Here is a 23,816-nt window from a genome sequence, read left to right as displayed (position 1 = left end):
TTTTTTGTAAATATTGGCAACTCCCTCCCCAAGACATATAATTTCATTTGTGCAAAGTATTTCTGCAATAATGAAATGAAATATATAACATTTCATATGTGTACGCGATTGAAATATTTCTCTACACCTTTGTTTTTACAAAAAACTATGAAGATTTTTGTACTACTTTAGTAGAATTTTTAAACTTTCAAAATGACCTTTTGTGTAGTACTTCCTGATACTGTACTTAATTCTTTGTTATTGAAGGCTAAGAATGAATTAAGACCTTTAAAGTTTGCATTCCGTTTTACTTTTATATGTATTTTTAATTCTCTGAATCTGAAATTTTTATCTCAAAATTACCACACAAGGAACATTACACCACTGTGGTGTGATTTATTTGAATATGGAAAAAGTGATAGTTTTCTGTTTGCCAATTGATCTGGCAGTCAACTGAGAAAAGCCCTTGAGTTGTATATAAAGGCATTTATATTGTATAATGATCATAATTTTCGATACTACATTTCAGAAGAGGAGCTCTGCAGTGGATCCAGAACCACAAGTAAAATTGGAGGATGTACTCCCACTGGCCTTTACTCGCCTTTGTGAACCTAAAGAAGCTTCCTACAGTCTTATCAGGAAATATGTGTCTCAGTATTATCCTAAGCTTAGAGTGGATATCAGGTATGATCCATTGGCCTGGACTTTAAAACATGGTGTGTTACTATTAATATTTCCTTAGCACCTTTTTCATAAGATAGAAGATAGAGGAAATATTCCGGAAAGATTACTTTTAGCTGAGCTAGGAATAAAACCTTTTTTGTTAATTTTTTTTTTGTCCCATTATGTTTTCATATCTCCATGCGTCGTTTTCTTTGAAACCTAAACCACATGTTCTTTTATAAGATTCTGCTAGGGTAACTCTTTTTGTGTTTGTCAGCTATTGGAACATTTAATATTGTACTTGAGAGGCAGAGGTGGGAGGGTTGCTTGAGGCCAAGAGTTTAAGACCAGCCTGGGCAACATAGCAAGACCTCATCTCTAAAATGTTTTTTAAAAATTAGCTAGGCATGGTGGCATCTGCCTATAATCCTAGCTACTTGGGAGGCTGAGGTGGGAGGATTGGTTGAGCCCAGGAGTTTAAGGCTACAGTGAGCTATGATTCCACCGCTGTACTCCAGCCTGGGTGACAGAGCAAGACCTCATCTTAAGAAAGAAAAAATACATGTAATATTCAATTCTATGTTCTCATATACTAATGTTTTATTTAGAATTATTGAAAGGATGTGAAATTCGTACACAAAGATTTCTCACACAAAGATGATGATATGTAGAAGAAAAAGTTTATTTTCCCGAGAAAGAAGGAAAGAGAGAGAGAGAGAGAGGAGGAGAAGAGAGGAGAGGAGGGAGTGGCCACAGCACACAGAGGAGAGAAATAGGTGCCGGGCAGCAAGAAAAAGCTGCTTTGAGTTTTTAAAGGGTAAAAATGGCTTTTCCCACCTCTACTTCAGCAGACTGATAACAAAAGCAGCTGCAAAGCTGTTGCAGGTGCTCTTTATTTTTTTTCCTCTTTGTTCTGTGAGGCCAGCTTATCTGAATCTTTGAAATGTGTTTCTGGCAGGAACTGAGGCAGAGAGTTGGAGCAGGGAGTTCACATCCTTACAGTTCACTTAGGGCTCTTCAAGCCTATGAAACAAACTCTTATAGATCACTTAGGCCATAGGTGTTTAATCAAACAAAAGAAACAAAGGAGGCAGTTGTGGTGTGAGCTTTTCTCTTTAAAGAGGCTTAAGAGTCTATTTCTCTTGCTTTCTCTTAATAGTTTATTTTCCTCTGTTATTAGTAAGGCCACCTTTCAATTATAATTAAGAACTTAAGGAAATTCAGGCTTCTATAACACCTCAACACAGAAATAGCATAATATTTTCATCATTTAAATATGTAGTATAAAATTTGAGAATTTTCATAGTAATTCATTTGTAAAAATTGCCACTTAACATCCAGAGTGATCATTTAGATCGTCATGTTTACTCATTTGTGTATTCGTGCAGTCATATTAGTTTGTTTAAATTTGTCATTCACAGACTTTGAGTTTTGAGTATGTTTGTGAGATCCTTGTGATGACTTTCAGAAAATTATGTTTAGTGCAGAATTCTTTCTACAGAAGACTACTATATTGAATGTGCATTGCCCTAAAACAGTTTAGTTCCGGTATTTACTTGAATTACTAAGACATATGATTAGAATTGCTGAGGATTCAGTCCAGGAGCCACATTTTCAGAAATCACTTAGTGGTCCCAGAGTACCCAATTAAAGAGTTAGTGAAATAGTACAAAAGAAGAGGGGAATCATAGAAGCAGAAAATTTGAAATTAATATCCTGATATTTTCATGCCATTATGCACTGAGTATAGTGGTAGTAGGCAGACGCAAGTATAGATAAGAAATGCATTGTGTGGTGCAGTTAAAGATGGAAACACATTTCACTTTTTTCTCCCTTTATTCTCTACTTTTTGGTGACTGGAGACCATATCCTCCTCAGTTTTTTTTTTCCTTATGGTTCTACTCCACTTACATAAGACAGTTTGTTGCTATTGATGTAACTTTTCTACATGTCTTTTGAATCATACTCTGTCATCACCTTATGTTGAAACAGAAATGCCTGATGAGTTGTCAACCCAAAGATGCTAGTTAACCTGGAGACCTTTTCCCATGACCCTAATAAATGGTAACTGTTTCCTTTAAACTCTTTTTCTCCCTTTACTTCTGTGAAACCATATTGATTTTTCTCTACTTCTATTTGTAGTGGAGAAAATTAAGCCATACTTCTTTAGCCAAACAAAAGAGTGAAAAAAATACAGTTTTAAAGCATGAGTTGGCTATACTTGCTTCTATGATTTATCCCCCCACTTCCTCTTAAACCCGCTTTAGTCCTGCTTTATCCTTGCCACTTTACCTTAGTACTCCCTCCTGTCAGCTTCCACATTGAAGATTTCAGTGGTCAATTCTAATCCTTAACTCACTGCCCTCTGTCTGTTATTTGACACAGTTGATGCCTCCCACCTGCTTAATCATTTTTTCACTTGCCTTCCAGGATACCACACCTTCCTGATTTTCCTCTATCCTTACTACCCCTCCTTTTCTCAGTCTCCTAAGTATTTCTAGTAATAGTTCACTATTTAATGTAAGGGTACCCTCAGGGTTGGTTACACGTTAGGCCTCTGGTCTTTTCTCTCCATACTCATTTGGTAATTCATTCTACTCACAAAGCTACACATGCACGCACATGCACACACACACACACACCCACACCCACGGGTCTGTTCTCTCACCCTAGCTAGAGTACAGTGGCATCATCATAGCTCGCTGTAGCCTCAAACTCCTGGGCGCTTAAGTGATCCTTCTGCCTCAGCCTCCCAAGTAGCTGGGACTACAAGCACACTCCACCATGCTTGGCTAATTTTTCTGTTTTTTGTAGAGGTGGGGTCTTACTCTTGCTCCGACTGGTATTGAACTCTTGGCCTCAAGCGATCCTCCCGCCTCAGCCTCGCAGAGTGCTAGGATTACAGGCATAAGCCACCATGCCTGGCCCACTCACAAAGCTTTAAATATCACCTATACACTGTGAATTCACAAAGCCCAAACCTCCCTCCTAACCCCAGATTCATATATGCAGATGCCAATTCAATATTACCACTTGGTTTCCTACAGGTTGACAGATAAAAAGAAAAAAAAAAAAAAAAAAAAAGAAAAAAAAAATATTACCACTTGGATGTCTGACTTAAATGTCTAAAACTGAACTCTTGATTCCCACCTCCAAACCAAAGAAATCCCTACACCTCCCACATTTTCTCCATCTCGGTTAATGGCAATATCATCTTTCCAGTTGCTAATGTCTGGCTTTGTGTTGCTCTCTTCTCTTTATCACACACCTACATCTAATCTGTAAGAATTACTGTGGCTCTGTCTCTAAAATATGTCAATGAACAGATTACTTCTCATTACCTCCCCTACTGGCCCTCTCTTCCAGGCGACCATTATCTCTTACCTGTATTAGAGCAGTAGCCTCCTAACTGCTTTTCTCATGCTCTTCTTCAGTTTATTCTTACCATCACAATGAGAGTGAGACTTTTTAAAAATGTAACTTAAATTGTATTACCTTTCTCCTCAAACTCTCCCCGGGCTTCCCAACCCCCTCACAGTTAAAGCCAGAGTCTTTAAAATGGCCTGCAAGGCACTATAATTGCATCTCTCACCTTGACTACTACTCTTCCTTTTCTTATTATCCTCAGAGCCTTTACATTTGCTGTTCCCTTCGCCTGAATGGCTTTCCCCCTATAATCTAATTTGCTAATTCCTTTACTTTAAACTTTTACTCTAATGTCATCACCATGGGCCTATCTTGACTACTTTTTAAAAATATATATTTTGGCTTATAAACAACAAATTTATTTCTCACAGCTCTGGAGACTGCAAGTCTGAGATGTGGGTGCTGGCATGCATGGTCAGGTTCTGGGAGGACCCTCTTCCAGGTTGCAGACTGCCATCTTCTATCATTGTATATTCATGTGGCAGAAAGAGCCCTTATTACTTTTTTAGATGTTTTATTTAGGAAATTTTAAAATATAACACAAAAAAGCAGAGAAAACATAACCATCATGATATCATGATTTCTAACAAAATTAACAATTTCTTAATATTATCTAATACCCATTCCATGTTCAAATGTCCCCAGTTGTTTCCAAAATGTCTTTTTACAGTTGTTTTATCCAAGTCAGCATCATAACATGGCCCACACATTGCATTTAGTCAGTATGACCAACTAAAACATCTCTCCCTCTCTAAGCATTCCGAATCTGCCTTGTTTTTCTTCATAACACTCATTATATTCTAACATACTATGTATTTTATTTTTAAAGCTTTTCTACACATAGAATGTCAGATTTTTGAAGGCCAATATTTTTATCTGTTTTGTTCACTGCTGTTTCCCCAGAGCCTAGCATACAATAGATGCTCAGTAAATACTAATTGAATAAATGAATGAATGAGATTCAAGCAATTATTTTGGCTATTCTACTCATATGCTTCCTGTGAGATGATACATGAATTTCTTCTCCCATATATTGGAGGCTGTAGAGCATTGTGGTTAAGAGCACAAGCTTTGGAATCAGACCCCTTACGTTTAAGTCCTATTTCTGTCATTTTCTAGCTTTGTATCTTTGAGTAAGTTACCTCTTGTGTCCTGGTTTCCTCATTGATAAACAGCATGTAACTCATAAGGCTTAAGTCTTATAGTATGTATTAAGCACTTGGAACAATCCCTGGCACCTAGTAAGTGCTCAACTAATGTTACTCTTAGTTATTCTCAGTTTCAACTTATTTCTCATGGTATGAACATCATATCTTGTTAAATATGATTCTAATGTTTAAAGGCATTTTTTTTTTGTATAGCATGCAAATCACCTTCTTAATTTGATAACTGATTTTTTTGTAACCCTAGAGGAAGAACTGGGCTTGTGAGATTTACATGGCAACTTTGGATTGGCCATTAAGGCAGTGTCTTGAAATTTTTTAGGATAATCCTGTCATGGTGTTAGAAATCAAAATTTAAAATCTAATCCTCATGTAAGATGTACTTCATACTCTGATTTTTCTCTCTCTACTCATACCAAAAAGTAAACACAGCCCAAGATTCAGATGTTTGTTTGTTTTTTGGTTTTTTTGTTTTGTTTTGTTTTGTTTGAGACAGAGTCTTGCTTTATTGCCCAGGCTAGAGTGAGTGCCGTGGCGTCAGCCTAGCTCACAGCAACGTCAAACTCCTGAGCTCAAGCAATCCTACTGCCTCAGCCTCCCGAGTAGCTGGGACTACAGGCATGTGCCACCATGCCTGGCTAGTTTTTTCTATATATATTAGTTGGCCAATTAATTTATTTCTATTTATAGTAGAGATGAGGTCTTGCTCTTGCTCAGGCTGGTTTCAAACTCCTGACCTCGAGCAATCCGCCCGCCTCGGCCTCCCAAAGTGCTAGGATTACAGGTGTGAGCCATCGCACCCAGCCCCAAGATTCAGTTTTATGCCGTATACTATTTTCTAAATATGATAATTCTAATTTAATTTCTATGGACAGGGGCTTCACTCTATTGCCCAGGGTATGATCATAGCTCACTGCCATCTTGAATTCCTGGGCTCAAGTGATCCTCCTGCCTCAGCTTCCCAAGTAGCTAGGAGTGTAGGTGCATGCCACCACACTTGGCTAATTTTTTAAAATTTTTTTAGAAATGGGATCTTGCTATGTTGTCTAGGCTGGTCTCAAACTTCTGGCTTCAAGTGATCATTCCACCTTGGTCTCCCAAAGTGCTGGGAGGCCTTGGAGATCTCAGACTCCTAAGTTTCAGTTCTTTCTAAATGATTTCAAGAGACTCTTAATCTTCTTAATTACATCTATGCATTTCTAACAGACTGGTCTTACATTTTGCCTTAGAGAATTCCAGAGTTGGGTGACACTTCAAAGATATCTCTTGCTTGCTGAATTACATGGTTTGGTCACTGTTGTGGTCCAGTGGTAATAAATGTTGGGTTTTTTGAGTGCCCTGGCAATTTCAGAATTGGTTCTGTATGATACATGGTTCTGTGTGTAAGGATGTTATTAAGGTTGCCCGCAGTTTGTTATTTTCTCTCCATTTCAACAAAATACTACATATAATAGGATTCAGAACTTTAGATCTGGAAATAATCCTGGATCTATTTATTTAAATTTTTTCTTTCATTGATATATTTATCATTATTTTTTGTTTTTCTCTGCAGGCCTCAGCTGTTGAAGAATGCTCTGCAGAGAGCAGTAGAGAGAGGCCAGTTAGAACAGATAACTGGCAAAGGTGCTTCGGGGACATTCCAGGTTAGAGGCCAAAGGCTTGATTATGGAGAAATCGTTCTCAGAAGTTTTTGGTTTCAAAACTTCCTTAGGCTCTAAAAATTTATTAAGGAACCCAAAGAACTTTTGTTTACATGAGTTATACCTAGCAATATTTACTGTATTAGACATTAAAACTGAGGGCCAGGTACAGTGGCTCATGCCTGTAATCTCAGCACATTGGAAGCCCCGGTAGGAGGATCACTTAGGTCAGGAGTTTAAGACCAGCCTGGGCAACCTAGCAAGACTCCAGGCCCCCCCCCCCAAAATAAAAAACAAACAAAATTAGCCAGGCATGGTGGTGTGTACCTGTAGTCCTAACTACCTGGGAAGCTGAGGTGGAAGGATCACTAGAGCCCAGGAGTTTGAGGTTACAGTGAGTTGTCATCACACCATTGCACTCCAACCTAGGCAACAGAGTAAGACCCTATCTCAAAAAATAAACAAATAAATAAAATAAAAATAACAGTAGTAACACCATTACATGTTAAATAATACATTTTTTTTAAATGAAAAATAACTATCAGAACCAGGTGTAGTGATACATGCCTATAATTCCAGCTGTTGGGGGGGCATACTTGAGCCCAGAGGTTCGAGACCAGCCTGGACAACATAATGAGTCACCGTCTTAATATTTTTTTTTAAAAAGGCTGGCACAGTGGCTAGCCTTTGTGTAATCCCAACACTTTGGGAGGCCAAGGCAGGAGGATCACTTGAGGCCAGGAGTTCAACCTGAGTAACAAGATCCCATCTCTACAAAAAAATTTTAAAAATTAGGTGGGAATGGTGGCGTGGGCCTGTAGTCCTAGCTACTTGGGAGGCTGAGGTGGAAGGATTGCTTGAGCCCATCAGTTTTAGGCCGTAGCTATCTGTGATTGTGCCACTGTACTCCAGCCTGGGTGACACACTGAGACCCTGTCTCTAAAAGCAACCAAAAAACTATTCCTCTGTCCCCCAGCTTTTTTTTTTTAATGAAAAGAAGAGGGGCACTGTTTACACTTTTGCAAATGTTTTAACATCTAGCTTAGAAGACGGCTAGTATCTGTTCCAGTATATTTTGGGTTATGTATATAAACCAATCTCATACAGAAATATAGTTATAAAAGAGTGGAATATTTTAAGATATCTTTCAGATAGTTGTGGATAGTATTCTTTGATACTACACCAAAACTCAACAAATGGTAGTTTGTTTTTAACAACTTTATTGAATTATGATTTATATACCATAAGATATACTCATTTTAAGTTACAATTTATAAATCAGTAATTTTTAGTAAATTTTCAGAGTTGTGCAGCTATATCACAGTCCAGTTTTAGGACATTTTCGTCATCCAAAAATGCCTTGTGCCCATTTCCAGTCACTCCCCATTCCCACCCCAGCCTCAGGCAACCTGCTAGTCTACTTTCTCTCTCTGTAGATTTGCCTTTTCTACACATTTCATATAGTATGTGGTCTTTTGTGTCTGGCTGCTTTTAGTTAGCATAATGTTTTTGAGCTTTGTCCATATTACAGCACATATCCATGCTTTGATTTTTTACCCTTCAAATAATATTTCATGGTGTGCATATAACACATTTATCCATTCACAAGTTGATGGACATTTGGGTTATTTCCCCTTTTTAGTTAATTATGAATCTTATTATCTGTGAACATTTATATTCATGTCTTTGGGCTGATGTATGTTTTTAGGACTTGCTGGGCCATGTGGTAAATTTATGTTTTAAGAAACTAGCAGCGTGGCTGCACCATTTTATATTCCCACCAGTAATTTATAAAGGTTCAGGATTCTCCATCTTCCCATCAACATTTGTTACTCTCTTTCTTATTATAGCCATTCTAGTGGAAATGCGCTGGGGTTTTGTTTTTTTTTTTTTTTTTTTTTTGGTTTTTTGTTTTGTTTTGAGACAGAGTCTTACTCTGTTGCCCAGGCTAAAGTGCTGTGGCATCAGCCTAGCTCACAGCAACCTCAAACTCCTGGGCTCAAGCGATCTTTCTGCCTCAGCCTCCCGAGTAGCTGGGACTACAGCCATGTGCCACCATGCCCAGCTAATTTTTTCTGTTTTTGGTAGAGATGGGTTCTCACTCTTGCTCAGACTGGTCTCAAACTCCTGAGCTCAAACAATCCACCTGCCTCAGCGTCCCATGAGCCACCATGCCTGGCTGGATATGAGGTTTTGATTGGCATTTCCCTAATGATTACCTAGTGTTGAGCATCTTTTCATGTGCTTAATGGGCATTTGTTTATTTTCTTTGGTGCTATTCAAATCTTTTGCCCAGTTTTGAAATTGGGTTATTTATTAAAAGAAGTTCTTTATTCTAGATAAAAATCCCTCATCAGATATTTGACTTGCAAGTGTTTTCTCCTATTCTGTGACTTTCTCATTAATATCCTTTGAATCAAAAAAGTGTTTATTTAATTTTGATGAAGCCTTATTTATCATTTTTTAAAATTGCTTATGCTATTGATGACTGCTAATTTTTTTAATGTTTTGTAGTGTCTTTTATGAGTTTTATGGTTTGGGCACTTAGATGTACGTCTATGATCCATGTTAAGTTTTACTGTTTATAGTATGACGTCAAGTTTTTAATGTATCTTTTTGCATATGGTTGTCCAGTTTTCCCAGAACCATGTATTGAAAAGACTATCCTTTCCTCATTGAGTTGCCCTGGCACCTTATCAAAAATCAGTCGACACTCTAGCCTTGGCAACAGAGCAAGACTCTGTCTTAAAAAAAGAAAAAGAAAGCCTGTTTCTATTTTTAAAAAAAAGTATAAAAATAAATTTTTTTAAAATCAATTGACCATAAATATAATAGTTTATTTCTAAACTCTCAATTGTGTTTCATTTGCCTATATATGACTCGTGATGCCAGTACCACACTGTCTTGGGGACTGTGGCTTTATAGTGAATTTTAAAATTTTGAATTATAAATTTTCCTTTTCAAGAATATTTTGTCTATTTTTGTCCTGGTACAATGTCATACAAATCTTAGGCTCTACTTGTCAATTTCTGCAATCAATCAACAACAACAACAAAAAAAAACAGCTGGGATTTTTGGTAGGCATTGCATTCAAGCTGCAGTTCAGTTTGGAGTGAGTCACTCTTTTTACAGTGTTGGGTTTTCCAATCCATGAACATTGAATGTCTTTTTAATTTCTCTCAGCAGTATTCTGTAGTATGTTTTCAACATACAAGTCTTTTGTTAAATTTATTCTCAAGTGTTGTAGTCTGTTTCCACTCTATAGTGAATGAAAGTGTTTTCTTATTTTCATTTTCAGATTGTTCATTCTAGCTTATAGAAATATAATTGATTTGTCTGTTGATCTTGTATCCTGCAACCTTATTGAACTCTTTCTAGAAAATTTTGGGGATTCCTTATAATTTTCTACATACAGGATCACATTACCTGCAAATAAAGACCATTTTACTTCTTCCTTTCCAATCTGGATGTCTTTTACTTCTTTTTCTGGCCTGATTATTCTAGATAGAACCTTTAATACAGTGTTGAATAGAAGTAGTGAGAGCAGATATTCTTGCCTTGTTCACCATCTTAGAAAGCATTCAGTCTTTCACCAGCTGGTAGGTTTTTCATAGATGTCTGTTTTCAGGTTGAGAAAGTTCTCTTCTATACTACTAGTTTGTTGGGAGTTTTTATCATGACAGGCTATTGAATTTGTCAAATGCTTTTTCTGTTTCTGTTGAGATGATTGTGTGGTTTGCGTCCTTTATTCTGTTAATGTGATCTGTTAACGGTGATTGATTTTGTAATTCTTAAAAGGTTAGTTACCATGTGGAACCTGAAAGCATATCAGTGAACTTCTTGTACTGTATTACCTTAAACTTCATTGGTCTGTCTTGCACTTAGATCTTTTAACCATGCATAATTTTATAACATAATGCACTGGTCATTTGGAAAATAGTGGCTCACTGAGTTATGCAGATTTTCCAAATGTTGGCATTTCATTATACAGTGACAAGAATCACAGTCATTGGTATCAGCCGATGATCTCACAAGAATAGTATTTAAGTATTGGGAAGATAACAAGCTCACAGTGATAAATACAGATTTTCCACAATTTAAATTTTCTCATGAAAGGTTGAATTTTATCATAATATTGTTTGGCTTGAAGTGACAGGCTCATTTAATTCATTTTCAAGATACTCTCTACCCCATACCTGTGTCTGAATAACCACAGTTTATGTGTCAGTTATTTCATCAAGTAAAAAAGGTATTCCAAGAAAAGTGCAACTGATTCAACTCCTGACTCAATCACAGAGACACTTTTCCTGAAGACTGTCATACCTCTATATGTAGCAGTGATACTTTGTGTTCTTCCCATTTCATCCCATAAAATATTAAAAAGATACACACTCAAGGGTTGAGATATAATAAAATGATTTTTACTACTTTATCAAGGGCACTGCTAAGTGAATTGGTGCTATTTTTCCTTTAAACCATAATGCATAGCAGTAAGGAAGACAATAACCACATTTTGTGCCTGTGCCTTGATTTGTGGTAAGGTGGCAGCAGTTTTACAGAAGCAACACCATCGCTTCTGCACTATCAGTGCAAATGTCAACACAGTGAAAAAAACCAAATCACTATTTAGTTTTATTACTAAAATAGATTTGACCTTGCAGATCCTCTGAAAGGGTCTCAGGAACCCCCAGAAAGTTGTGGACCAGTCTTCAAGAACTACTTAATCTCTATTATAGAATATTCCTAATTTTTTCCTTTTTCTTTTTGCTTATTAGTACTAACCTTTGTTCCCTAGCCTTTCATCCTCAAAATATGGTATATAATTTTCTGTTGTATGATACAATTATCAAAATTTTCCTTTGCTATTTTCCTTACAGGATTCATAAGGCTACTTATTATTGTTATAACTACAACTCACCCTTGAACAATGTAGGGGTTGGGGCAATGACCTCCCCCCCTTCATGGTTGAAAATCTGCATGACTTTTGACTCCCTAGAAACTTACCTACTCACAGCCCACTGTTGACCAGAAGCCTTATTGACAATATAAATACTCAGTTAATAACATATTTTGTATGTTGTTTGTATTATATGTTGTATTATAATAAAGTAAGCTAGAGAAAAAGTGTTCAAGAGTCAGCTATACTTCATCTTTCAGATTCAGAAAAAGGAAGTATGCTCAGAAGTCTCAATTTACTGGGGTTATAACAAGTTGACCTACTTATAGGGGTGGAGCTGTATCTTTGAGTTAGATTGGCTATTGCTATTTTAGGAGAAAATATCCATGTAAGGATTAGGACTCCTCAGTTAGATTGAATACCTGGTAAATGGAAGAGAAAGTCCCTAACCTGACAATTTATTGTAAAACATATCTGTGCTAATGCAGGAACTCCGACCCACCTGGTGCAGAGGAGTCTTGTCTTGACCTGCTTTGGGAGAGTGTTGTCTTGATGCTTTTCTCTTCCTCCTTGGAAAACAGCTGAAGAAATCAGGGGAGAAGCCCCTGCTTGGTGGAAGCCTGATGGAATATGCAATCTTGTCTGCCATTGCTGCCATGAATGAGCCGAAGACCTGCTCTACCACTGCTCTGAAGAAGTATGTCCTGGAGAACCACCCGGGGACCAATTCTAACTATCAAAGTAAGACCCAGGGTTCCATGCATTTAACTGCGATTAGGGGAATTTTCTTTTGAAGAAACCTTAGCGATCATGCTATTAATGTAAAAATATTAACTACTGACTCCCAAAACCAAGAGAGAATAGCTTTACAATTTGTTTTTCTTTTTTCTTTTTTCCTTTTTTTTAAATAGGGTCTTGCTCTGCTGCCAAGGCTGGAGTGCAAGTGGCACAATCATAGCTCACTGCAGCCTTGAACTCCTGGGCTCAGGTGATCCTCCCTCCTCTTCCTCATGAGTACCTGGGACTACAGGTGTGACCACCGCACCTGGCTAATTTTCGTATTTTTCATAGAGATGAGGTCTCATGTTGTCTAGGCTGGTCTTAAAATCCTGGCCTCAAGCGATTCTCCTGCTTTGGCCTCCCAAAGTACTGGCAGCCACCATGAGCCACCATGCCCAGCCATAAATGTATTATTTACAAAAAGAAAAATAGAAATAATTAAGACTTACCCTTAATTTACAGTGTCTACTGATCAGAAGTTAATTTTATTTCCTGTGAAGTTTTTCAGCTATATATTTTTATTATAATTTAGATAAATCTCTAGGTTCAAAAGACCTCTCAGAACATTTCTGACTACTTTTTTTTTTTTTTTTGAGATGAGTCTTGCACTCTTTCTCAGACTAGGGTATGACATCATCATAGCTCACTGCAACCTCACTCATTTGGGCTCAAGTGATCCGCTTGCCTCAGCCTCCCAAGTAGCTGGGATAACAGATGTGTACTACCACACTTGGCTAATTTTTGTATTTTTTATAGAGATGAGGTCTCACTATGTTGCCCAGGCTGGTCTTGAACTCCTGGCCTCAAGCAGTCCTGCCACCACAGCCTCCCAAAGTGCTAGGATTATAGGCATGAGCCACTGTCCCTGGCCCATGTACTTAGTATATTTATTGTGTTTAATTATGCATGTTGACCCTTATAAACTCTTTCATGATTTTCTCTGTTGGCCAAGTATTTTAAGAGAAAATGAATTTGGTTAACAATTTTTTCACTTTTATGATTTTGCAGGTGTTTTTTGATGCTGAATCACCATAAAATGTATTTTTTAATATGTCTTTGTAAGAAAGATGAGATTCAAGGCCTTTAGGAGCCACAATATTGTTTTGTTACTGTTTGCTGATTTATGAAAAATTGGTTTTATTCATCTTCTTAAGATACTCTCCTAGATGATTATTAATACCTAGGTATACAATCAATGTTTAAAGGAATGAAAATAATGAAAAATTTAGTTTTAGGTCTACTATTGACCATTTATGTGCTACCTTAACTATTCTGAGCTCAAGTTGCTTAACCATTCTGGGCTCCTATTTCCTTTTTTTTTGAAATGAAGACTTTATTTAAATGTATCTTTCCATAATTTAACTCTTGCCAAATTTATTGGCACTAAATAAATATTTAATGAATTAATAGCTTTGACCATGGAATATTCACTTAGCACGTGTAAATTACTATATGTGACAGGAAATTGAATTAGTGGGCATCTAACTGTAGTTGAGAGACTTACCAAATCTGAATAACTAGGTAACTTTCTTCATTCCTGAATTTTTTGTTCAGTGCACTTGCTGAAGAAAACCCTGCAGAAATGCGAAAAGAACGGGTGGATGGAGCAGATCTCTGGGAAAGGGTTCAGTGGCACCTTCCAGCTCTGTTTTCCCTATTACCCCAGGTAAGCATTTAGTCTCTAATAGGTCATTGTTAAAGTCTCATTCCAGACTATAGGCTTGATTTACATATTTTACCCTTATACTGTTACACTGAACCGGAAATACAGGCATCCCCTGGTATATGAGGGGGATTGGTTCTAGGACCATCCACATATACCCAAGCCCACGCATATGCAAGTCCTCAGTCAGCCCTGTGGAAACTACATATCTGGAAATTTGGCCTTCCATATATACAGGGGTTTACATCCTGTGAATACTGAGTTTCTGATCTGTGTTTGGTTGAAAAACATCTGCATATAAGTGGATTATGCAGTTCAAATAAGAACAGGGAAGTTTTGGCTATCATGCTAGAGCTTATTGTTAGCCAGCTGTTCCTGAAATAAACATCAAATTCTTTGAGATCCTTGGACGATTGTTTTGATCTTCATTCCTTTTTTTTAATATATATATTTTTAGTTGGCCAATTAATTCTATTTTTAGTAGAGACGGGGTCTCGCTCTTGCTCAGCCTGGTTTCGAACTCCTGACCTTGAGTGATCCGCCCGCCTCAGCCTCCCAGAGTGCTAGGATTATAGACATGAGCCACCGTGGCTGGCCTTCATTCCTTCTTTATCAAGTAAATGATAATAACAAAAAGATTATTAAAGGATTATATATGTTTTAATTTTCCAATACCAAATGGGGAGAACATTGACTGTTTACAAGAATCCTAACTCTGCCTTCTTCATACTTCAAAGACAGGGACATTTTTTTGAAAACTTGTCTTGTATACACCGTACTTATTCACTGAAAACAAAAAAAAATGTGTTGTGCACCTCCTATGGGCCAAGCATTGTTTTGTGCACTGGTGCTATAGCCTTCTTACGCTTCAATTTCCAGTAAAGTACCATGACATGTACACTAAGACCCTATTTTACCAAGACTATAGTGTAATTTATGCTTTGTATACAATCATGTTACTTGGCTGAATGCTTATCATATGAACTTTTCAAATGTTAAACATTAAACTTAATTCTCAAAGTCACACACAAAATATTATAATTTGCCAGGAGTGATGTTAACCACCCGTAGTCCTGGCTACTTAGGAGACTGAGGCAGGAGGATTACCTGAACCTGGGAGTTCAAGTCCAGCCTGGGCAATATAGCATGACCCCATCTCTAAAATAAATAAATAAATACATGTATAAAAATTTCATTATTTTAAGACATATTAAAGGAATTGAGGCCGGGCGCAGTGGCTCACGCCTGTAATCCTAGCACTCTGGGAGGCCGAGGCGGGTGGATTGCTCGAGGTCAGGAGTTCGAAACCAGCCTGAGCAAGAGCAAGACCCTGTCCCTACTATAAAACAGAAAGAAATGAATTGGCCAACTAATATATATAGGAAAAAAAAAAGTTAGCCGGGCATGGTGGCACATGCCTGTAGTCCCAACTATTCGGGAGGCTGAGGCAGGAGGATTGCTTGAGCCCAGGAGTTTGAGGTTGCTGTGAGCTAGGCTGACACCATGGCACTCGCTCTAGCCTGGACAACAAAGTGAGACTCTGTCTCAAAAAAAATAAATAAATAAAAAATAAAAAAAATAAAGGAATCGAGATTTCCATTTAGAGCAAAGATGAGTTAGGGGATCCTTGCTAAATTTCTCTACAACTTTGAAGAGATTCAGTCTTTTGAGATCTTTTGACAGTATTATAAGGACAAAATATGGACATTGCTATGCAGTCCGTTCTCTGCTATGTACCCATTGGCTAAGATAGTGCCAGACACATATTAGGAATTTAAGTAATTGTTTACTAAACAAATGATTAAGGATCTTTTTTTTTTATTTCTACAAAAGTTTTATTGTGCGCAGAGGGGAGGAGGCTTAGTTCTTATTGGCAGCTGCTTTCCTCATTGCGTCCAGGATGTTGCTTCCTCTTAGCATGGATGTGTGTCCCCACCCTTTTCTTGATGAACTTGAGGGCCTGTTTGTCGTTGGAGACCTTGAGCAGCTCCATGACACGCAGCTCATAAAGGGTGAAGCCACTCGCCTCTTGATCTCGGATCATATTCGCCAAAACTTGATGTGTTTGGTGTGAGGTTTCCGCAGAAGTGGTTGTGCCTTGGCTTGCTCATGTTCTTGGTCACCTTGTGGCCCTTGTTAAGGCCCACAGCCATGAGGTCAACTGCTGTGGCGGCAGAAGGCAAAGGTCAATTTTATTAATGGTCAGAGGACGAGAATGAAGTATGATTTGGGACTTTTATAGATTTGTCAAAACTTCATATGTGTATTCAAAATAGGTTAAATTGTAATGTAACATATGTAACCTAACTTGACATTTTGGGTGGAGGTTGGGAAGAAGTGGAGAATGTCCAGGGAAGAGCATCTAGGTTCACATTATTTTCCTTGTTTTGCTTGGGACTTCTGTTTTACCTAATCTTCCCCCCACACACAGCCCAGGAGTTCTTTTTCCAAAGAAAGAGCCAGATGACTCTAAAGATGAAGATGAAGATGAAGATGAGTCATCAGAAGAAGACTCTGAGGATGAAGAGCCACCACCTAAGAGAAGGTATGGATGTGTGAAAATCCCTTCTTGTGGAGAGGGTAATAAATATTTCAGAGCTGAAAATAGTGCTGATAGGAGGGGCCCAAGATAGGAAGTATTTTGACGCTCAGGATCCTTCTCGGGTTGTGTATAACATTTGACTTTAACTTCTCCTTTGAAAAATTCAGGGGCTCTGAACTTATGAAGCACTGTGAGTACATCATTTACTCTTTGGTCAAACCTATGTATACCCATAGTTTAGTTATTCAAAGAAAAACAATTCCATATTACCCTAGGAAAAATATCATGGAATTATGTGTAGACATCCATGAATTGGTTGAATTTTTATAGTTTTAGTAAAGCTCTAGTAAAAAATTAAGTCACGTTTCTATTCTTAACATAGGTGACTTCTTATGCTATTTCTCCTCATCTGGTTGTCCCAGCAAAGAGAATCTCTCATGTATTAGGTCAGGGGTCCCCAACCTGTGGTGAGTTGTATAATTATTTCATCATATATTACAATGTAATAATGCTATAAATAAGGTACACTTGTGCATGAATCATCTTGAAACCGTCACACACACACAATAAAAAACCCTCTGTGTATGGAAAAATTGTCTTTCATGAAAATGGGTCCCTGGTGCCTAAAAAAGTTGGGGACCACTGATTTCCTTAAGTACTGAGTTTGACAGTTGATATCTCTGACATTTCACTTTGACACTTCTTGTTTTATTTTTATTGTGAAGGTAGATCTTCAGTCTTTCAAATGCATGATTTGGCTTGTGATTATCTTTCAAATTTTTTTTAAAAGCAATTTTTGTGAAACCATGGATAAGTCAAAAATTCATGTGATTTTTCAATATGAGTTCCATCACGGAACCAGTGCAGCACAGACAGCTCGAAATATCAAGTGTTTGAGGAAGATGTGGCTAATGAATGCACAGTATGTCGATGGCTTGAGAAAGAAGTTCCATTCTAGTGATTTTAATCCTGAAAATGAGCCATATGGGCGACCTGAGACCAAAGTGGAAATGATGAGGCTGAAAGCTGTAGTGGAAGTGAATCCATCTCAGCCTAAGTGTGAATTAGCAGCACGGTTTGATGTTACTATTCCACCAATATTGGACCATTTGAAACAAATCAGCAAGGTAAAGAAGCTGGATAGATGGGTACTGCATGTATTAAATGAGCGTCAGAAGAGAAATTATCTTGAAGCTTGCCTTTCTTTGTTGTCACGACATAAAGGCAAATCATTTCTACACTATTGTTACATACGGTGAAAAATGGATTTTTTTGACCATTGCAAGCTTTCAGCACATGGCTGGATAAAGATGAACTGTTGAAACACAGTCCAAAACCAAATATTCATCAAAAAAGCTAATGGTGTCTGTTTAGTGGTCCAGTGCTTTTATTATCCACTACAGTTTCCTGAAACTTGATCAGTCAATTACAGTATGTGTCTCCTGCAGCCAATTGGATAAAATGATGAGGATGCTTGGGATGAAGCAGCTGAGATTAGTCAATAGAGACAGGCCAATCCTCTTGCTAGACAACACTCTACCACATGTCGCACAAACAATGCTGCTCAAACTACAGAGACTGGACTTGGAAACTCTCTGTCATCCACTGTATTCACCAGACCTTGAACCAGCTGACTACCACTTCTTGCAGCCTTTGGACCACTTCTTTTTTTTTTTTTTTGAGACAATCTCAGTCTGTTGTCCAGGCTAGAGTGCCGTGGCGTCAGGCTAGCTCACAGCAACCTCAAACTCCTGGGCTTAGGTGACCCTTCTGCCTCAGCCTCCCAAGTAGCTGGGACTACAGGCATGTGCCACCATGCCTGGCTAATTTTTTATATATATATATATATATATTTTTTTTTTTTTAAGTTGTCCACCTAATTTCTTTCTATTTTTAGTAGAGATGTGGTCTTGCTCTTGCTCAGGCTGGTCTTGAGCTCAAATGATCCACCCGCCTCAGCCTCCCAGAGTGCTAGGATTACAGGTGTGTGAGCCATTGCTCCTGGCCTGGACCACTTACAAGGAAAAATACTCAATTCTCAACAAGCTGTGGGAAACACCTTTCGTGATTTTATTGCCACTTGCTCTTTAGGCTTTTTTGCTGCTGGCATAAACAAGCCACTGTTAAGATGGTAAAGTGTGTCATTAGTTTAGGCGCACACTTTGATTAATTGTGCTACTTTTTGTTTGAGATATAATAAACTAAACTTTTGATTCAAAATTGGACATTTCATATTTAATGACCTAATACTAAGTGATTGCCTTTGCTCTTCGGTTCTTGCAGGTTGCAGAAGAAAACCCCGGCCAAGTCCCCAGGGAAGGCTGCATCTGTGAAGAAGAGAGGATCCAAGCCTGCACCTAAAGTCTCATCTGGCCAGCGGGGGAAAGCTAGGCCCCTGCCCAAGAAAGCCCCTCCTAAGGCCAAAACTCCAGCCAAGAAAGCCAGACCCTCACCCTCAGTCATCAAGAAACCTGGTGGTGGCTCTTCAAAGAAGCCTGCGGCCAATGTGAGAAAGGAAGTGAAATTGCCTGGCAAAGGCAAATCCACCATGAAGAAGACTTTCAAAGCAAAAAAGTAAATTTTATAGGAAAAGGGTATCATGATGAAATTAAAAATCTTATTTTCTAAGGTCAGTGTGCATTTGTTTTAGTTTTTGATGCTTTTAAAATTACATTGTTTTCCTCCCCTGTGAACATTGTGGGGAGGGAATATAAATAAACCAGTTTAGGCATTTGTTAGCTTTAGGTGCTGTTCTTGGTGCCTACGCCTTCCCTCAGTCATTTTAATTTCTGCAGTAATCCTGAACTTTCCTAAACTATGTAATCTATACTTGTCCTTTTTGTTGTTACCCCAACCCCAATTTGTTTTATGGTCAGCTTTAACCTTGTTTTTTTTTTCTTCCAGTTTTCTCTAAACATTTGCAAAGATTTCTATATTTGTTAGAAAGCATCAAGAACAGTATGCTGGTCAGGTGCTGGAAGGAAAACGGAGGTAGTATAGCACTGACTGAACGTGTAATGCCTCTTGCCTGGAGATTTCAGTTATAGCTATAATAATCTTATTTATAAAAACCACTCCACTAACCCTTTATCTCCAACTGTAAACACAGAGACAGCTTTGGGAATAAGCCAAAACAGTATGATCTCATTAGATTTTGAAGATGCATCACTTCTTTGGGTCACTTTTCACATTGATTAATTTCCAGGTATTTTTCACCAGCCCAGAGCATTGCATTCCCTTAACAGCAAGCACAAGTTCGCTAATACCACCTGGTTTTTGAGTGAAGAGGAAGTATAGGAATATATTGAATGTGATTTCTGGTGTCACCTGTGTTACCAAAAATCAAAACAAATCTTGATCAGATGTTTAAATATATTTTTTAATATTTGGAGCATGAGTTATCACTTCCTGTTTGCCTTTTTTATAGGGAAATGTTGGAGAGTTACATCATTGCTAATGTAGAAATGTTAAGTGGAAAAACATAAAATTTGCTAAAATAAACTAGATTCCAGATTCATCTGTGGGTTTTTTTCCCCTCCTTCTTTCCACAGCACTTTTGATATCAAGCAAGTGGCTTCCTTTTTGAAATACTAAAAAAGGAAAAACAAATGAAGCCCTACTACCTAACCCTTTCTTATTTGTATTTGTTTTAGTATTGTGAAGTTGTGTTAAATAGTACTAGCTTTCTACTTGAGAAATACCAATTTCTGGTTATCATTTCTCTTCCCTGTGGCACTTGACATTTTAATTGTCTTAAACTTTTTGGAGTACATCTTCTGGCCCCTTGAGTGTTGCCAGAGGTAAAAAATGTTTGTTTCTTATTCATTCCACTTGCATTGTCTCCTGGGATCCCTTCTGTAGCCTAAAGTATGGCTGAGAAATGGACTTGAGAAGATTGGCTTGAATTAGGTCATTATCATGTGTGATCCCATCATGAGTTCATTGGAATTTGTGTTGCATGTAAGGCAATCTTTCCTGTTGTAAATCTTACTTTTTTTATGTACATATATTTTGAAAAATATGAATAAACATGAAATTTTAAAAGCTGCTGAACTGTAGCTTATATTTAAAAGTTTCTAGTATATCCTCAGAAGTAGCTTAGTGTTGCCCTCAGTTGAGTCTTTTCTATTCCTTGCAATGGACACCATCATTTTCCTTTTTAAATACAAGCTCCAGTTTATTTGCTTTTGATGTTTCTAGTTATGTTGAATGCTGATGATTTAATTAATCGTGTTCAGAAATAGTTTGTATTTTATTAAGGATATTTTAAAGATCATAGAGTCCAGTCTTTCATGTTCAACGAATATTCAATGTTCAGATTAAGTCCTTGAACTAGAAAAACAGCACTGCAAAGCATAACAGATAAGCCCTAATTCTAGAAAGCAATTTTAATTTCTGTTGTGCTATTTAAATAGCAACTAACGATTCCTTTTTTTTTGAGACAGAGTCTCACTTTGTTGTCCAGGCTAGAGTGAGTGCTGTGGCGTCAGCCTAGCTCACAGCAACCTCAAACTCCTGGGCTCAAGCAATCCTACTGCCTCAGCCTCTCAAGTAGCTGGGACTACAGGCATGTGCCACCATGCCCGGCTAATTTTTTTTTTATATATATATCTATCAGTTGGCCAATTAATTTCTTTCTATTTATAGTAGAGACGGGGTCTCGCTCTTGCTCAGGCTGGTTTTGAACTCCTGACCTCGAGCAATCCACCCACCTCAGCCTCTCAGAGAGCTAGGATTACAGGCGTGAGCCACCGCGCCCGGCCAGCGATTCTTAATAGTATGGGTACATATGTACCTGTGCTCAGAATTCTCTTCTGGAATCAAAAGTTGGAGGATGTGGGTTGGTTTCTTTGTTTTATTGCTTTTAAGATGATTTATAGGATTATCACCTGGTGGCTGTATTGTACGTCAAGCACTTAAGTATCAGGTAAAAATTTAAGATTTAAGGTCCTTTCCAACTCTGACATTCTATTAACTACGAGGACAGTTTGCTTCACATTATGTAAAGGGAAAAGACAAAAGGGTCATTGCTGTTTTCAGTGAAAATCCTTAACTATCAAAGACATGTACCTTATGAGAGATAAAGGGATGTTTGATTTTTTCCTTCTAGGCATTCTAATTGAGCAGAACACATTTATAATTTTTACTTCTGTTACAGAAAGGGGAATGACAAACCCGAGAGGTAATCCCAGAAATGTGTAGCATGGATCAATAGCTTCAGTACTCTGTTGGTGGCTTACTGAGCTCATTTACAGTGTTTCATACACTCTAAAACTACACATAAGCTACCTTTGATAAATGAATCTCTGAAAGTACTGGGAGAGTGATTGTCAGCTTCTTAACCTACAAAGTGAGAAAGAAAAGAGAACATTGCTGAGAAACATGGAGACCTTTCCTTAGTCATATGACAAAAGCATTCAACACAGATGGAACCAAATTCTAACTATCCACATGAACTTAATTAAAGGAATAAATCTTAGATAAGTGTTTTTCTTTTTTTGAGACAAGAGTCTTGCTCTGTCGCTCAGGCTAGAGTGCCATGGTGTCAGCCTAACAGCAATCTCAAACTCCTGGGCTCAAGCAATCCTTCTGCCTCAGCCTCCCAAGTAGCTGGGACTATAGGCGCGTGCCACCATGCCCGGCTAATTTTTTCTATTTTTACTAGAGACCAGGGTCTCATTCTTGATCAGGTTGGTCTCAAACTCCTGACCTCAAGGGATCCCCCCTTTTTGGCCTCCGAAGAGTGCTAGGATTACAGGAGTGAGCTACGACGCCTGGCCCAGATGTGTTTTAATCATGTCTAATAGGGAAATCATGTGAAGATGAGCTAAACAATATGTCAATACCTTTGACTTTTTTTCCATAATTCTTCCTTTACCAAATTTTGTCAGCCCTAGTCAAGGTTTCCTAACCTATTCTTAATACTTAAAGAGCCAGTGAAATTATTCTTAGACTGAGCTACTTTAGACTTAGACTGAGATACTTCCATCCTAAAATGTCAGGAGAAAGAAGTTAAACCAGCCATATTCATTACTGCATTTAACCAACTAAGAGAAACTTTATCCATAATCTAGTTAGAGATGGTCTTAAGTCTGTCACCCAGACTGGAGTGCAGTGGTGTGATCATAGCTCATTGCAACCTCAAACTCCTGGGCACAAGATCCTCGCACTTTGGCCCTCCAAGTAGCTGGTACTCCAGGCGAGCTCCACCCCTCCTGGCTAATTTTTAACTTTTGTTTTTTTTTTTTAGAGATGGGGTCTCACTATGTTGCTTAGGCTGGTTTTGAACTCCTAGGCTCAAGCCATCCTCCTGCCTCAGCCTCCCAAAGTGCTGGGATTACATTCTTGAGCCACCATATGTAGCCAAGAAACTTTAAAATTTAGGATTATAATTAAAATTTCCCATCTTTGGAACCTGAAAAGTCATATTAATTATCTCTCTTTGAGTTAAGCAAAAATTCTAGTTTTACCCATGAAAGGAGAGAAATTCTATTCTTAATTGGAAAAAGACCATTAAACTATTTCCCTGGAGGCTGTAATTGACATTACTTCCTAGTATGCAGAGTTGCTTTTGCATTTTCTTGGTGGAACAGATGCTCACTCACTTCTGCAGAGCTAAGCTAAACACCCAGAACTATTTAATCTCTTGGCTTAGAACCGCCTGACAAAGATGTGCTCAGAAGCCATTGTAGATGACCCAGTGGTATCCTTTATCAGTTAACTAATCTGTACCATCTTTCCTATATTCTTTTCTTTCCTCTAACATTTTTCCATAAGATTCTTAATGGCCTTTGGGGAGATGAGAGAAACTTCTACAGTTGATGACTCAGTTTTATAAGCTTCGTTTTAACTTTTCTTAAGTTTGTTTTGTCAACTAATATGTCAAAGGAGGCCTAAAAAGGCACCTTCCCAAGCTGTTTTCTCAAAAATTACAACTCTCTTCTCATATTGTGTATAAATATATAATTAACACTATTCGCTATTAAATCCTTAGAGAACTTTCTCTAAGGTGCCTTGAGTATGTCTGATAAAGTTATAAATTTGGCTTATTTAATATAAATAA

General features: G+C 37.9%; 1 protein-coding gene and 1 pseudogene across 9 annotated transcripts in view; one reads left to right on the top strand and one right to left on the bottom strand.

The window, feature by feature from the left end:
• HP1BP3 (heterochromatin protein 1 binding protein 3) overlaps nt 1-20,800 on the top strand; it is a 42,834-nt gene extending 22,034 nt beyond the window's left edge. For all 9 annotated transcript variants that reach the window (XM_012768723.2, XM_012768719.2, XM_012768720.3 and 6 more), the window contains 6 exons: nt 509-663; nt 6,784-6,874; nt 12,350-12,509; nt 14,103-14,214; nt 16,643-16,756; nt 19,037-20,800. In XM_012768723.2, coding sequence (XP_012624177.1) covers nt 509-663; nt 6,784-6,874; nt 12,350-12,509; nt 14,103-14,214; nt 16,643-16,756; nt 19,037-19,331 — 927 coding nt within the window. In that variant the 3' untranslated portion in view covers nt 19,332-20,800. The remainder of the gene's footprint in view (nt 1-508; nt 664-6,783; nt 6,875-12,349; nt 12,510-14,102; nt 14,215-16,642; nt 16,757-19,036) is intronic.
• LOC142861970 (large ribosomal subunit protein eL36 pseudogene) lies at nt 16,072-16,364 on the bottom strand (annotated as a pseudogene).
• Nucleotides 20,801-23,816: the final 3,016 nt, after the last annotated feature.

The sequence above is a fragment of the Microcebus murinus genome, chromosome 2 (genome assembly GCF_040939455.1).
Source record: "Microcebus murinus isolate Inina chromosome 2, M.murinus_Inina_mat1.0, whole genome shotgun sequence".
Taxonomy (NCBI): Eukaryota; Metazoa; Chordata; class Mammalia; order Primates; family Cheirogaleidae; genus Microcebus; species Microcebus murinus.
This window is presented reverse-complemented; position numbering and strand designations above follow the sequence as displayed.